The sequence below is a fragment of the Callospermophilus lateralis genome, chromosome 7, assembly GCF_048772815.1.
Source record: "Callospermophilus lateralis isolate mCalLat2 chromosome 7, mCalLat2.hap1, whole genome shotgun sequence".
Lineage (NCBI taxonomy): Eukaryota > Metazoa > Chordata > Mammalia > Rodentia > Sciuridae > Callospermophilus > Callospermophilus lateralis.
The window spans coordinates 70449972-70465414 of record NC_135311.1 but is presented as its reverse complement, the minus strand read 5'-3'; the positions used below and the strand labels follow the sequence as shown (position 1 = coordinate 70465414).

Here is a 15443-nt window from a genome sequence, read left to right as displayed (position 1 = left end):
ATAATTTTATTTATTTTTTGTGGCCAAATACAACTCCATTGTATATATGGAGTTGTATTTAGCCACAATAGGTATATATATATACTATAATTTCTTAACCCATTTATTAATTGAAGGATACCTGGTTTGATTCCATAATTTGGGTGTTGTGGATTTTGCTACTATAAATATTGAGGTGGCTGTATTGCTATAATATGCTGATTTTAGTACTCTTGGATTAACACCAAGAAGTGGGATAGCTGGATCATAATCATCTAAATCAGATTTTAGATGAAGGTTGGTATTCAATATTTTAAACTGTTAAGTCCCAGTGAGTAATAGAATGAAGAAAAGGTGTGAAATTGTATGTGCTGATAGAAAAAGTATGCAAGGCGTGTGTTAGTTTATCTTTGTCCTTTGGACTATTATTTAAAAATACCTTAAACTGGGAGTATGAAACAACATACATTTTTTTCTCCAGGTTTTGTAGGCTGGAACTCCAAGATCAGGGTGCCAACATGGTAGAGTTTTTGAGAACTCTTCCAGGTTGCAGACTGCTGAGTTCTTGCTGTTACCTCACATGGTAGAAGGGGCAATTTAGCTCTCTGGGGTCTCCTGTAACATACTAATTCTGAACTGTTCCCCCATTGTCTCTAATCACTTCACAGAAGGCACCACCTCCTACTTCCATCACCTTCATGGTGAGAATTAATCAGTCCATGGTGTTATGTGTGATTTTAAAAACACAGTCTCAGACTCTTGTATCCTATTGAGTGAGAACTTGACATGCATACCTATTCTCGGCCTTATTCAGGGTTGGGGAGTTTGGTGGAGACCTATGTGAATGCCATCAACAGCGGAATGGTGCCTTGTTTGGAGAATGCAGTGACCACTCTGGCCCAGCGTGAGAACTCAGCAGCTGTGCAGAAGGCAGCCCACCACTACAGTGAGCAGATGGCCCAGCGGGTGCAGTTCCCCACAGACACACTCCAGGAGCTGCTGGAGGTGCACACAGCCTGTGAGAGGGAAGCCATCGAAGTCTTCATGGAGCTCTCCTTCAAGGATGACAAGCTGGAGTTCCAGAAGAAGCTGGTGGTAATTAACCTTAGCTTATACCTTTCCTGATCTTGTCCTGGAATAAGGTTGATAGTCTTTTTTTTTTTTTTTTTTTGTGGTGCCAAGGATCAAATCCAGGACCTTAAACATGCTAGGCAATCACTCCACCACTGAGCCACATCCCAAACCCCTAGGCCTAACATTTTTATTCCAGGGTTTGTATCCTTCTTATCTCAGAAATAACCTAGATTTTTGTGGGTAACAAGACTCTGCAGGCTACAAGTGCTCTCTTTATCTAAAAGATGACACTTTGTTTTCTATTGCTGCAAAACAAATGGTCATGTACTCAACAGCCTAAAAGAGCATGCATTCATTAGCTCACAGTAAGGTTAGATCCCAGCATAGGATATGTGGGGGTTCTGCTCAGTGCCTCACAAGCTGAAAACAAGATATAAAATGGGCTTAGTTCTCATCTGGACACCTGGGAACCCTTTTCATCTTCAACATACCAGTGATGCATCCCATCTTTCCTTCCTTTCTAGTCTCTCTGTTTTCCCTTCTGCCACAGCTGGAAAAAACTGTTCTAATGTGCAGATGTGGTTAGGTTCAATAGGGTACTGTTTATTTATTATATTTATCCTGTGTAATGCCACATATTGTAATCATAGGATTACTAACCATCATATTCACAGACCCCGGGGGCGAGGCAGGAAGTGGACACAGAGGAGAGAACTCTCAGGTGACAACTTAGTTTGGCTGATCAGATGCACCTTCACAGAAAGTTTTTCTTTCAGACTATTTAGGACAGATCTTAATTTGACAAAATTCTCGTATTTCATATTGAGGAAAATCCAGCTGGATTGTAATTTCCAAATAGAAACAAACAAACAAATGCACCTATTCTTATATCCTCACACACTGAAACTGTCATGGAAAGAACTTGCAAAGCAGTCAAAACTCTGCTCAGAATATACTTAACTTGTTTCTGGTGGGTAGATGTGCCATGCATATATTTTCATCTGTAGCAACCCGCATTCTCTGAGGGGAATTTTACTTCAACCAGAATTAAACATTAAACATTTTATTAGTGATTGTTAGGGTTTCAGTTGCTGTTAATCATACTATTACTAAATAAACTATAAAGTTTATGTCTTCCAACTCCATCATTTCACATATATTGAGACTGACATTGAGGTAAGAGACTTTTCAGAGTCACACAATGAATTGGCCAGACCTGGGACTGAAGCATGTCTCCTGACTCCTTCTATGTTCCAGTCCTCTCTGAGGCGGTCAGACTGCTTTTTCTGAGAGGATACCAGTTGGGCCTTCCTTCTAACAACTTCTTTGTATTTTACTTCCCTACATTTCCCTTCCAGGACACCATAGAGAGAGAGAAAAAAGCTCTCCTGCTGCAGAATGAAGAGGTATCTGTCAACTGCTGCCAGGCTCGGCTCAAGCAGCTTTCAGGGCCCCTGATGCGAAGCATCTCAAGAGGAGCGTTCTCTGTTCCTGGAGGCCATAGACTCTACTTAGAAGCAAAGAAGAAGGTAGAACTTCAGTACAATCTAGGGTCCAGGAAAGGAGTGAAGGTGAGGAGTAAGGGGAGGGGAGAGGGCCAGTATGTGGTCAGAGGGTCTGTGCTGCTCCTTCTAAAACTAAGCTCCCACCATTATTTGTGAAACAAAAGCAGAGAATGGCTATGTGTTGACATTTATATGATTTTATATCCCCTGTTAGTAAGATCCTCTTAAGTAAACCAGAAACAGTTCTTCCCAGAGAGGGTTTAGAACCAGGAATTCAGGTGAAACCAACCATTTCTTTTACTTATCAAAAAAGCGGTTTTAATTTTTTTCTGCTAAAACACAGAAGGTACAATATGAAAGAAATGACTTTGTTCTTGTGAGGCTTAACATATTTCAGTTGGACAAATAACAGTCAATGGTATATGAAGTGATAGGGTTATCATAAGTTAACGGTAACTGGTGTGTACTCATAGTAGCAGAGAATGATGATGGACGTGGTTGTAGGAAATATTGAACATTCTCTTCCTACATCAGGTACAGGTTTTGGTGATTTCCTTACATTACCTATTTAATTCTCAGAATACACAAAGTACATATTACTATCTTCCATATTAATACCCTTAAGAAAGGTAGTGCACAGAAGGCCTAATACGTGACCTAAGATCATAACAGTCTGTCAGTGACAGAGCTCATGGGCAGCCATTTTAAACTCAGAATTTATTTTTAAGGCGGGGGGATGGGGGGGATCCTCCTACTGCACCACTTCAGATTCTTCCAGCTATTCTACAAGGTTCCCTTTTTTTTCATATCCTCAGAAACATCTCTTGTCCTTTGACTAATTGATAATAGGCATCCTCACAGATGTGCTAAGATCTCATTGTGGTTTTCATTTGTGTTTCACTGGTATTAGTGATGTTGAGCACTTTTACAAATATCTGATTGACATTTGAATTTCTTCTTTGAAAAATGTTTATTCAGGTCCTTTGTCCATTTTGTAATCAGGTTATTTATTTTTTTTACTGTTGAGTTATGATTTTCTAATATGCTTTGTATATTACCTCTTATCAGATATATGGCTTACAAATATTGTGTACCTTAATGTTACTAAGATAGTAGGCCTTGTGCATTCTCATGACAATGGAAAATGTAACTGTGTGATGTGATCAATATGAAAACTGGCTTGATTGTAGGAACCATTCAACAACGCAGTCATATATCAAACATCATGTTATATAACTTCAAAGTATACAATTTTTATTTGTTAATCTCAACAAAGCTGAAAAGAAACTCAGAAGGCAGCCTAGAAACGCTTTCTAGTATCGGAGGTGGAAGACACAAGTCAAACAAACTGTAGATATGATGCTAGTTAAGGAAGGCTAGAACAGATCCAGAAAAAGGATGTGCACATACCACAAACAATGGAGAGGGTACGTGTTTGTAGAACTGCTCTTACATATGACTGGGGTGGCTGGTGGGCAGCACTCAAGGAAGAGGAGTCTGCTGTAGAGAGTTTTCATGTCTCACCAGAGCATGGACTTTTGTTGTGTCCTTAGAAAGTTAGGAATCCCTATGGGATCCTAACTAAGAATGATGCAAAATAAAGTCAGTCTATTGAATAATAACTTCCTTATCAGAAGACTAGATCTTTGATGCCTAAAATGTTTTTGTTCCTTCTTGGTTCCCCAGGCAAAGGAGGTCCTTCAGAGCTTCCTGCAGTCACAATTTGCCATAGAAAAATCCATCCTGCAGTCAGATAAAGCCCTCACTGCTCAAAAGAAGGCCATAGCAGGTACAGGGGAGGTCACAGCTCTCAGAGAGTAGGGAGGTTCCTGCATAGACTGACTGACTGGACAGGAAAACCTTCCTGAAACCAGAAAATTCTTCCTGCTGTGGAACACATGCTCTGCTAAATCTGAGGAGCAACAGGGGAGTACAGCAAATCAGTTTTTCATCACATTTGGAAACATACTGTGGCTATCATGGCTAAAGGGAGGATTCAGATATCCCTCTTGCCTTTTCTGAAATAAGTTTGGCTTGTGAAGCTAGGATAGTAGAGCTCAGACCTAACTTTTTTTTGCTTGTTTGTTTGTTTTCCTCCCTAAAACGTTTGTGGAACAGTTGAACGGCTCAAGAGGGAGGCAGCTGAGAAGGAACAGGAGCTGCTAAGACAGCAACAGCAAGAGCAACAGGAAATGTTGGAAGCACAAAAGGGAAGCTTAAAAGAACACATTGCTCAGCTGGAGAAGAAGTTGGACAGGAAAATGGAGAACCTTCTGAGAAGGTTGGAAAGTAATCTGGACCATAAGCTAAAGGTGAGCCTGGACAGGGCCTGGTAGTGCCTGACAGACAGTGCCCTGGTTCCTCAGGAAGGGAAGTACCAACATGTTAAGCATGGACATGATTTCAAAGGGAAACTCAAAAGGTGCATGTTTCACTAACTCCTCATGTATACCTGCATCCTCCTGAAGTCTATAAACCTCTGAGACTCCAGCACCTTGTATATTGATAGAATTCAGAGTATACAGTGTTTCCCAGGGTGATGGATTAAGGTTTGTTGAGATTATAGGGTGGTCTTACTGTGTCCCAGTTGAATAGTGTTTTAGTCCATTGGTCTTTTTAGGACTCTTGGCACAACCATCAAAGAGATCAAAATTAGATCCATCTGAACTGCATGTATCACCTTTGACCTTATATAAAATGGAGGATCTTTGAAAGCTCTGAATTTGCTCCATTTATTTCCATAGCCTGATTCTTTCTACAACAAAAATAAATTAAAGTCTTTGTCCCGACCAGAAGCTTGATAACTAGTGTTCTCTACTAGGTATTTCCTATTATTTGTTAGAAGATGCTACTTCAGTGGAACTGATAATTCATTAGATCTCAATCTGTGTGCTAAGAGGAATTATTTTTTGGGGGGATTTTAAATTCATGAACAATGGCATATATTAATTGTACAAGTTAATGGAATTTACCATGATATTTCCATACATGCATATACTGTGCATTGATCAGGTCCATAGATCCTTCTTCTACCCTTTTCCTCTCTCCCTTCCTCTCTCCCAGCCCCAATCCTGGTCCCTAATATTCCCTCTTCTACTTTCTAGTCACTTTTGTTGTTGTTGTTATTGTTTCCACATATGAGATATTTGCCCAGGAGTGGGATAGCTGGATCACATGGTAAATTCTAAGTTTACTTTAGGGAAACCTCCAAACCATTTTCCATAGTAGCTGTACTAATTCACATTCCTGCCAACCACATGTAAGTGCTCCTATTTCTCCAAATCCGGAACTTGCCATTATTATTAATATTAATAATAATTATTATTTATTTTGACAATTGGCATTCTAATCAGAAGGAGATATAGTCTGAGAGTAGTTTTGATTTGAATTTCCCTGATAACTAAAGATATTAGTACTTTGTAACATATTTATTTGCCATTTGTATTTCTCCTGTTGAGAATTATCTGTTTAGGATATTTGCCCATTTCTAATTGTATTACTTAGGTTTTTTATTGTTGTTGTTAAGATTTTTAAAGTTATTAATCCTATGTCAGAAGAATAGGTGTCAAAGATTTTCATGTAAGGTGCCTCTTTAGTGTTCTTATTTGCTGTGCAGAAATTTTTTAATTTGTTGTAATCTCATTTGTTAATTCTTGCTTTTGTTTCCTTTGTTTTTGTGATCCTATCTAAAACACCATTGCCTGTGCCAATATCTTAAAGTGCTTCTGCTGTTTTCGTCTTGTAGTTCCTGAATTTCAGGTTTTATACTTTAGTCTTTGATCCATTTGGGGTTCTTTAGTGTACAGGGTGAGAGATAGGGGTCATTTTCAGTCTCCTACATGTGGATATTCAGTTTCCCAGTGCCATTTGTTGAAGAGTCTGTCCTTCCTCCGTTGTCTCAGTTTTGGGTACCCTCATTGAGAATCAGTGAGGGGAAGGTGTGTGGATTCATTTCTGGTCCTCTGTTCTATTAACTGGTCTACAAGTTTGTTTACATGCCAATATGGTGTGGTCTTTGTTGCTATGGCTCTGTAGTACCTCTTGAAATCAGGTATTGTGATGCCTCCAGCTTTGCTCTTTTTGCCCAATATTGCTTTGCCTATTCAGGGTCTTTGTGCTATCATATAAATTTAAATTTTTTTATCTGAAGAATGTCATTCATATTTTGATGACCACTGAATCTGTAGATCACTTTGCTTGTCAAAGCATATTAAGTCCTATTACACAAATGCTAAGGTTGCATCACCAGAATGAAGATAAAGCTACAAACACTTCTCTGATTTGGTCAATGGAGGTGATATGGCTAAATTAGTGAAAATAGCTAGTAACCTTTTGGCTGCTATAGAAGGAAGAAATTTTTATAATCCTCAAGTTAATAATACAGTTTGTTTATAGTTTGAGTCAGCAAGGCAGGATAGTATTGATGGTGTGAAGCTATAGGCAATGATTAAGGCTGTGGTTCCTGTAGAATTTCATGATGTTTGAATAAGAATAACTACAATTGTTATTAATACTATATGATTTATAGGTTATTAAGTAATTAATGACTTTTGATCTGATGTAAGAAATAAATTTTGTTATAATTAGACCTCATAAAGATGATATAAAAAATGGATAGGCTAGATGATCTGTTAGTGGATTTAGAACTGTAGTGATTCATATTATACCATAATCTCCTAGTATCCACAATACACCCAAAAGGACCACAGATCTGGTTATTGGAGTCTCTGTTATGCTTTTGATAGTCACAGGTGGAGGCCAGAGTGTGTTTTTATGTAAAAGCTTTTATACACATTAATTACAAAATGTTATTAGATCAGTTGTGTGGATGTGGTTTAGCTTTGCAAATTTAGTCAGCTTTTTGCTGCTATGACTAAAGAGCCTGACCAAAACAATTGTAGAGAAGGAAAGGCTTATTTGAGGGCTCACAGTTTCAGAGGTCTTAGTCCAAAGAAGGCCAATTCCATCCCTCAGGGCTTGAGGTGAGGCAAAATATCAGGGCAGAAGAGTGTGGCAGAGGGAAACATCTCATATGCTGATCAGGAAGCAGAGAGAGGTTTCCACTTTCCAGATACAAATATGTACCCCAAAGCCACACCCCAATTCCCACCTCCTCCAGCCACACCCTACCACTTCAGTTACTACTCAGTTAATCCCTATCAGGGGATTAAGACTCTTACAACCCAGTAATTTCTCCTCTGAACCTTCTTGCATTGTCTCACCTGTGAGCTTTTTGGGGACACCTCACATTCAAATCATAACACTTTGTGATGGTCAGCTAAAAACTTTAGTGATTCTACTGTATTTTGAGTGTAGATTAATGCTATAGGAAGTTGTGGAGAGCAACAGATATGTACAATAGAAAATAAAGTCTTGCATTTAATTGTTCTGTTTGATTTCTTCACTGGATAATATGATTAAAGTTGGGATTAATGTTGCTTTGAAGAGCATACAAAATATAGTGGCTGTGAATGTTACAATTGAAAATATTTCTAAGGAGATTAATATTGCAACATAAAGTTTTTGTAGAATTGATTATTTAGTTGATATTGACATGCTAGAATTATTAGGGATAGAATTCAGGTTGCTACTATTAATAGGGTGAGTGATAATGAGTAAGAAAAATAATTTGGTGAAAAAATTAAATTCTGCAGAATTAATTGAGAAGAAATAAACTCCTGGATATTTTTTGGGGGGTGAGTAGTGTGGATTGAATTCAGGGGCATTCAACCACTAAGCCACATCCCCAGCTCTTTTTTGTATTTTATTTAGAGACAGTGTCTCATTGAGTGGCTTAGCACCTCACCATTGCTGATATATATTTATCCAAAAATTAATAAATAAAACAAATGGGGTGGGGGAATGAGAAGAGAAGGTAGACAAACAACTATGAGATACCAAAGATAGAGAAAAGTATGACCAAAGTACAAGAAGAACCATAGCTCAAATACCTCCAATGAACATGACTATAGATTTAATTTAATTTCCTGGGAGGGGGGTTGTCAATATGCACTGGATACTACTCCTCTATTTTCTTTCAGTATTTTCTTTGCTATTTTGAATGGGATTGTTTTCCTGATTTCTTTCTCATCAAATTCATTATTGATGTATAGAAGAGTTACTGATTTTGCATATTGATTTTGTATCTTACTACCTTCCTGAATTAGTTTATTGGTTACAAAAGTTTTTTTGGTAGAGTCTTTAGGTTTTTGTATGTATAGAATCATATTATTGGTACATAGAGATGCCTTTTTCCTTTCCTGTTTGTACCTTTTATTTCTTCCTCTTGTCTAATTGCAATGGCTAAATTTTCTAGCACTGTATTGAGTGAGAGCACTGAGAGGGTATACCCTTGTCTTGTTCCTGATCTTAGAGGAAATACTTTCAGTTTTCTTCCATTCAGTATGATGTTGGCAATGGATTTGTTACATACGACCTTTATTATGTTGAGGTATGATCCTTCTATATCTCATTTATTCAGAGATGTTATCATGTAGGTGTATTGAATTTTATCAAAGACACTTTCTGCATCTGTTGAGATGATCATGTAATTTTAAAATTTTATTTATGTGATGCATTACATGTATTGATTAGATATGTTGAACCATTCTTGAATCCCTGAAATGAAAGTCAACTTAATCATCATGTATGAACATTTTATTGTGTTGTTGAATTCAGTTTGCAAGTATTTTATTGAAGATTTTGCATGTGTGTTTATCGGGGATAATGATGTATATTTTCTTCTCTTCTTGGTGTGTCCTTGTAGGGTTTGGTAGCAGTGTAATGGTGTTCTCAAAGGATGAGTCTGGAAGGCTCCCTCTTTTCACTACAGTGGAATAATTTTGTGAATCATTGTTGTTAGGTCTTTAAAAGTTTGGTAAAATTCAACAGTGAAACCATGCAGTCTTGAGTTATTATTTTTGGAGAAGTCTTCTAAACTGAATCGGTTTTGTTACTTGTTATTTCTCTATTTAGGTTTTTGTATCTTCTTGTTTTTTGTTTGTTTGTTTTGTTTTGTTTTCACCAGAGATTGAACCCTCGGGCACTTAGCCACTGAGCCACATCCTCAGCCCTTGTTTTTATTTTAAAATTTGAGACAGGCTCTAACTTGCTTAGAACCTTGCTAAGTTGTTGAGGCTGAACTTGAACTTGGAATTCTCCTGCCTCAGCCTCCCAAGCCACTGAAATTATAGGCATGTGCCACATACCCACCTTTGGTTCAATTGTGGCAGATTGCATGTGACCAGAAAGTTCTTCTTTTCTTCTAGATTTTCCCAATTTATTATCTTATATCTATAGGTCTCACAAGAGTGAAGCTATTCTGGTAATTCAGCCAGGAGTTGTGTGGACATAGTGTATGCATTTCTATGTTTTCTATTACAGTGGGATTGATTATTTCTATCAAGTGATGGGGGTTTATATTGGCTCTGTTTTTTTTTTTAATATGATTCTGATACAGATGCTCCAGTCATGGTACAGGGCAGGAAGCTCTTGTCCTCTGATTAAATACTGGTGCATGTCTAGGTGGTTCATGGGGAGAAGTGGGGGCCAGAATCACAGTTCTCCTCTAGTGGCATTCACATCTAGTCTTATCAACAATGCATGTTCTGACAAGTTGCAGGTGCAGCCAATGCAGAAATAATGCATAAGAATGATGTCAGCAAAAGTTCTGTAACTCTTCTCTTCACTATTGTGGAGTGTCTTCCCAGGAGTGGGAACTCAGAGCCTCCCTACCCGTACCCACTTGAAGTGTCTGTCAGGTTTCAAGTCTGTCAAAGCTGGAGCTGGATACAATTCCTCTCAACTGGCCTGAGAATGCAGCTCATCAACCAGGCAGCCATGCAATTTGTGTAAGGCCCTGAGCTTAATCCAAAAATAAAGTAAAATAATAAAAATCACAAAAATAAAGACAAGGAGAACAACAAGGAGAAAAGAGAAAATATTACTTAAATAAAAAATTAAATTTTAATAAAAAATAAAACTAACAAGTTAAAAATAAAACTAACAAGAAAAGTTAAATAAAAGATAAAAATAAATAATACCAAATGAAAAAAAAAAAAACAAAAGAAAAGTTTGTGTTTTTTTTTTTTTTTTGAAAAGAAGAAAACAAATCCTTCCACTTGAGATGCTTGGAAAAGTAAGAAAGGTGTGTTATTGCAGCCTATTTTAAGTCAGCTTCTCTGCTAATCTTAGAGTGTGCTTCCCAGGGGTGGGTTTTTTTCATTCCTCCCCACCATTCTTTCACTTGTGGTAGCCACCAAGGAGCCACAGGCAGTGAGACCCATGAAGCTAACTGAAAATCCTTTTAGCTAGATGCAGGCCAGAGCTAGATGCTGTGTAAGATGGGTTTTGCCAGGCCTAGATTCCCTTTGGCATGTCTCAGGCTGTGTGTCTTGAGGTAGGGCATATTTCCGAGCAAAGTATCTCAGGCAGGTAATTGGGAATGAAGGTGTCAGGGGCAGACTGGACACTAGAACAATACAGTTTTGTGATGGGAAGGGAACAGTGGGATCCACATAATCTGCCGTCGTAATCCTGGCATCTTCAGGCCTGGTAGCCATGAGAGACCACTTGCAACTACTCAGTCCCTTTTTTCAGAGGACAGGTTCCCTGGTCAGAGGATTGTAGAGGGTGACAGCCTCTGCTCCCCTTAGCTTCACAGCCTGCATTCCCACAGAATGGGACTCTTAGTGAGTTTGTGTCAGAGCCAGTCCCCTGAGCCAAGGCCCTCTCAAAAAACAGTCACCCACTGAAGCAATGCAGTGGAAAGTCCATGCAGTCCTAGAGATGGGAATATGCCCCTCCTGAGCAGGGAAAACTCAATGGGACCCTTCTCAAGTTGACTCTTGGCTTCAGCACCCTGAGGGTTTGTTGGGAGATGGAACAAACCTAAAGTGTAGACCTCAGGTCTCTTACTTATTTAAATTGTATGTCTACAACATATTGACCTGTGCACCAGTGGAGCTGGCTGGGACTCTTTCCCCTTTATTCCCATTGAGAGAAGATCCCAATACCTGACCTCAGTGATGGGCAGTAGGTACTGGGGCATTCTGTTTCTCTTGCTATGCTGTTATCCCAAGATTCTGTGTTTTCACCAGGTCCCCATCTCTCTGCTGCTGAACTCTAGCGCTCTCCCAGGGCCACTCACCTCCACATGCAGTTCCACAACTATTGCTTTTTTTCTAGTCCACAGAGGAGAAGGCAAGCACTGGGTGCATCTATTCTGACATCATATGGCTCAGGACAGTCTCTGGGCTTGAACAAAACATCTCTCCAACATAGCCCGGTGGTGCTGAGGAAATCTCACAAATGTATGAACCATGGATTGTCCCATTATCCAAGTCCAAATGTCTAGAGACATCAAAAACATTCTAAGGTGGTAGAGAAATGAACACATGATTAACTGCTGAAGTTGTTCAACACAAAACTCTGTCTGTTAGCAATGGGATTTTCAAAAGTGGATTTCTTCTCTTTCACAGGTCCAAGAAAAACTTCTGACTGAAGGATTTCAAAAGGAAGCTGAGAAGCTAAGAAAAGAGATAGATCGAGTACGAGATGAACTAGATGACATCAACACCAAAAAATCCTCAATTGTCTCACAGATCCTTGATTTTGTTTCCTCTGTGATAAGGGTAGGAACTTCTGCTGAAACACTCTTGGATATAGTGAGGAATATATGTGATCTATTACTAAGGCACTTCTCCTAAGAAAATGATAAAATGAAATTTTAAATTTTAATTACACAACACTGTTGTTCAATATTTAAGTAAACAATATAAAGAAATGGGAAACAAATAAGGAGATAATGAAATTGTTAGTAGAAAAGTTTTGAGTAAAGCAAAGACAAATGCCAAGATGAAGAAAACATTTGCAGTTTGATTTTAGACATGATGATATTATAACTAAAGATGAGCTCTTGTGAGAAGAGACCAACAACTACATTTCTAAATCAGCAGAGATATGATAAAAATTTTTACTTTACTGATAATACAATTTGTGCAAAATGAAATTAGGAAGTTTGTGTTTCACTTCATTTATGGGTAAGAAAGGGTAATTTTTCCAGGACCCTGAGCTAACAAGGGTTTGGTGTAATCAGTGGCCTACATTAAAAATTAGAATACAGATATCTTATATACTTATTTACCCAAGATGAAATGGGCATTGTTAATGATATGCTGTAATGACAAAAGACTGAAAAACAAAACTTTGAAGTCCCTCAGTCACTGATGTTTGATTTTAAATGTCTCCCAAAAGCTCATGTTTGAAATCATGATACCCAAACCAGTACAGTTTGAAGGTGGAGTTTTAGGCAATGATGAGAGAATTAATCCATTTGATGGGTTAATAATTTAAATGAACTCCTATTAACCGTAGGTAGGTTGTGCATGCCTGGAGGAAATAGGTCATTGAGGTTGTGTCCTTAGGGATTATATCTTATCCCTGGCTCCTTGAGTGTCCTCTGTCATTCTCTCTCTTTGTTTCCTGGCTACCATGAGCTGAGCAGCTTTCCTCTGCTATTTCCTTTCCATCATTTCCATCTCAGGCCTAGAGTAATAGAGTTGACTGACCACAGACCGGACCTCTAAAACTCTGACCAAAATAAACTTTCTCTCTCTCTCTAAGTTGTTCTTGTTAGATGTAGCCATAGTGCCATAGAGCTGACTGACACAATCAGGTATTGATAACGTAAACCTTGGGACATACTTTCAGAAGAATACTCTGCATTTTCACTGATATGAAAGGCAAAGCTTTATTGGTATTGATATGAGATCTTCTCCAAGATATATAATAAGTGAAAAACAAGATGCTAAAAGTGTATATACATATTATCACTGAATTAAGAATATAGTGTATGTGCACACATGTTATTGTCTACCTCTGGAAAAACACAAAAGAAACTAGTATCCATGGTCACAATAGATTGGGACTTAGATAGCTGAAGTAAGAAATAAGAAAACAACCAACTTTATATTGTATATTCTTCCACAACTTTAACACTTTAGGTGAATTTGTCACCTATTCAAACAAATAAATACAAATTAAAAGGCTCCCAGGACAGGATGAAAGCTTTTAATACTACTAGAAATAGTATAAGTAGGCCCAACAGGAATAATTTACTCACAAGAACAGGGAACTAGAAAGCCCAAGACCTGCATCTTGATTTTGTTTTCATTATGGCCTTTCAATTGTCCTTAAAAGTTTATTCACCAGTATATGTTCAGATACAACTCCCCTAAGATATTAAACTGGAATGGCCTTTAAATTTCCTCCCAGATTTATAAAGATGGTGAATTAAAAGGGAAAAATTTCTTCAGGTTAACTCAGTATTTCAGGAATTCTTTTCAGCTGTGTAATGCTTAAGACTTCCAGCCAGAATGAATTGTGTGTTAGTCTACAATTTTGCTAAATACCAGGTATTGGCTGATTAATCACATTCGTTTTAATCATTAATCACATATCCAATAGGGCACCAACTGATGAGGTCCTCACCCTGTTCCTCAGTCTCTAGTGCTCTCAAAATGAAGGACACAATTGTAGGAAGTAGTGCTGAAAAAACTCATTGAAGCAAAGGGACCTGTACCCTAGTGTGAAACTGCTGCCTATTTCTCTGATGAACTGGACACCCCATGAGCCCTGAGTTCTTAAAATTTCTCACTCGTAGTAACTACCCAAGAATGGCATAAAAGTAGGATGTTTAAAATAGTAAACAAAGTATTCATGCAAACCTCATTCCTGTCATAGTCCTTCTATCATGCTGAAATAAAACCACACATTTTATATGAGGATCAAATTCTGACAGAGGAATCTGCTTAGTGTCCACAGAGCCACAAGACTGCAACATTGCAAATACTCTTTATTTGTTCCTTCCCTCTAATGTCTTAAGAACACATCTGTGCTTTCTTTAGGATCTTAAAGTAATGGTCAGTCACCTTTCAGTTTCCCCAATAAAAACCACTGATAACAGAAGTTCTATCACTGAACCAGTCCCCAGGAACCTGCTGCTGTCAGTGAAGGGAATACGCTGAATAGTGCACACTGGGATAGTCTGGTGAGGGCAATGAGGGGGTAGGCTAGAGTTCTGGTGTTCCATCACGTCTTCTCAATACACATGACCAGCAAAGGAAAGTGTAACCTCAATAAGGAAATGTTGGCATGAAATTATATCTATTTATATATCATGAAGAAGTCAAAAGGGAGGTGATAAAACAATGAAAGCAGAGAAAAGTGATTCTCTGCCCAGTGTAAATTTAGTCATAAGTCATCACCTGTTGGGTTAATATTTATATACACCACGAATAAGTTTCCAGGGAAAAGATCTCTCACATTCTTGAAAATCAACACATATTTGTTGAAATTTTGAATGTATAATGGATTTATCTCAAGGACCTTCTCGACAACTTTTTTAGGAAGACCAGTGCACAGCCACTCCTCCTCCACATGGTATTTGGGCCACTTCTAAAACTCCTTGTTCCTGTTCTCAGATAGTGTCCACAGCCTGCCTTGCTAGGGCCACCTTCTCACCTATTGGTGCCAAGTCTGAACAACCCAGATTAAATCCGTGTCTTCAGGAAACTCCTCTTGTGGACTAGAAGTTAGGGCTGGGAACTTGGAAATACAAAGAAATGGAGAAGACCTGTGTCCTAGAGAACTGGAAATAACACAAAGAAGCAGGAAAGCTGAGGAGAGAGTTGCAGGGTCTCCTTCTGGCCTCCTCAGTCTCAGATTACATTCTGTCACACAAGCATATATTCCTCAGAGGGAGGAAGTAAGAACATGTAACCAAGCTGCCAGCATCCCAGTGAGAGGCCTCTGGGAAGCAAAGTCTCACTAGGAAGGGGTCACAGGGAGGTACTCAGGGAGGTTTTCCAGCTTGGAATAAAAACC

At 38.5% G+C, this 15443-nt stretch overlaps 1 protein-coding gene across 1 annotated transcript in view; it reads left to right on the top strand.

Annotated features, from left to right (window-relative positions):
* Positions 1–12570, top strand: part of LOC143405210 (guanylate-binding protein 7-like) — a 30157-nt gene extending 17587 nt beyond the window's left edge. Inside the window, exons 7-11 of the mRNA XM_076863604.1 lie at positions 794–1074; positions 2412–2624; positions 4245–4347; positions 4677–4870; positions 12038–12570. Of these exons, the coding sequence (XP_076719719.1) occupies positions 794–1074; positions 2412–2624; positions 4245–4347; positions 4677–4870; positions 12038–12265 (1019 nt within the window). The 3' untranslated portion in view covers positions 12266–12570. The remainder of the gene's footprint in view (positions 1–793; positions 1075–2411; positions 2625–4244; positions 4348–4676; positions 4871–12037) is intronic.
* Positions 12571–15443: the final 2873 nt, after the last annotated feature.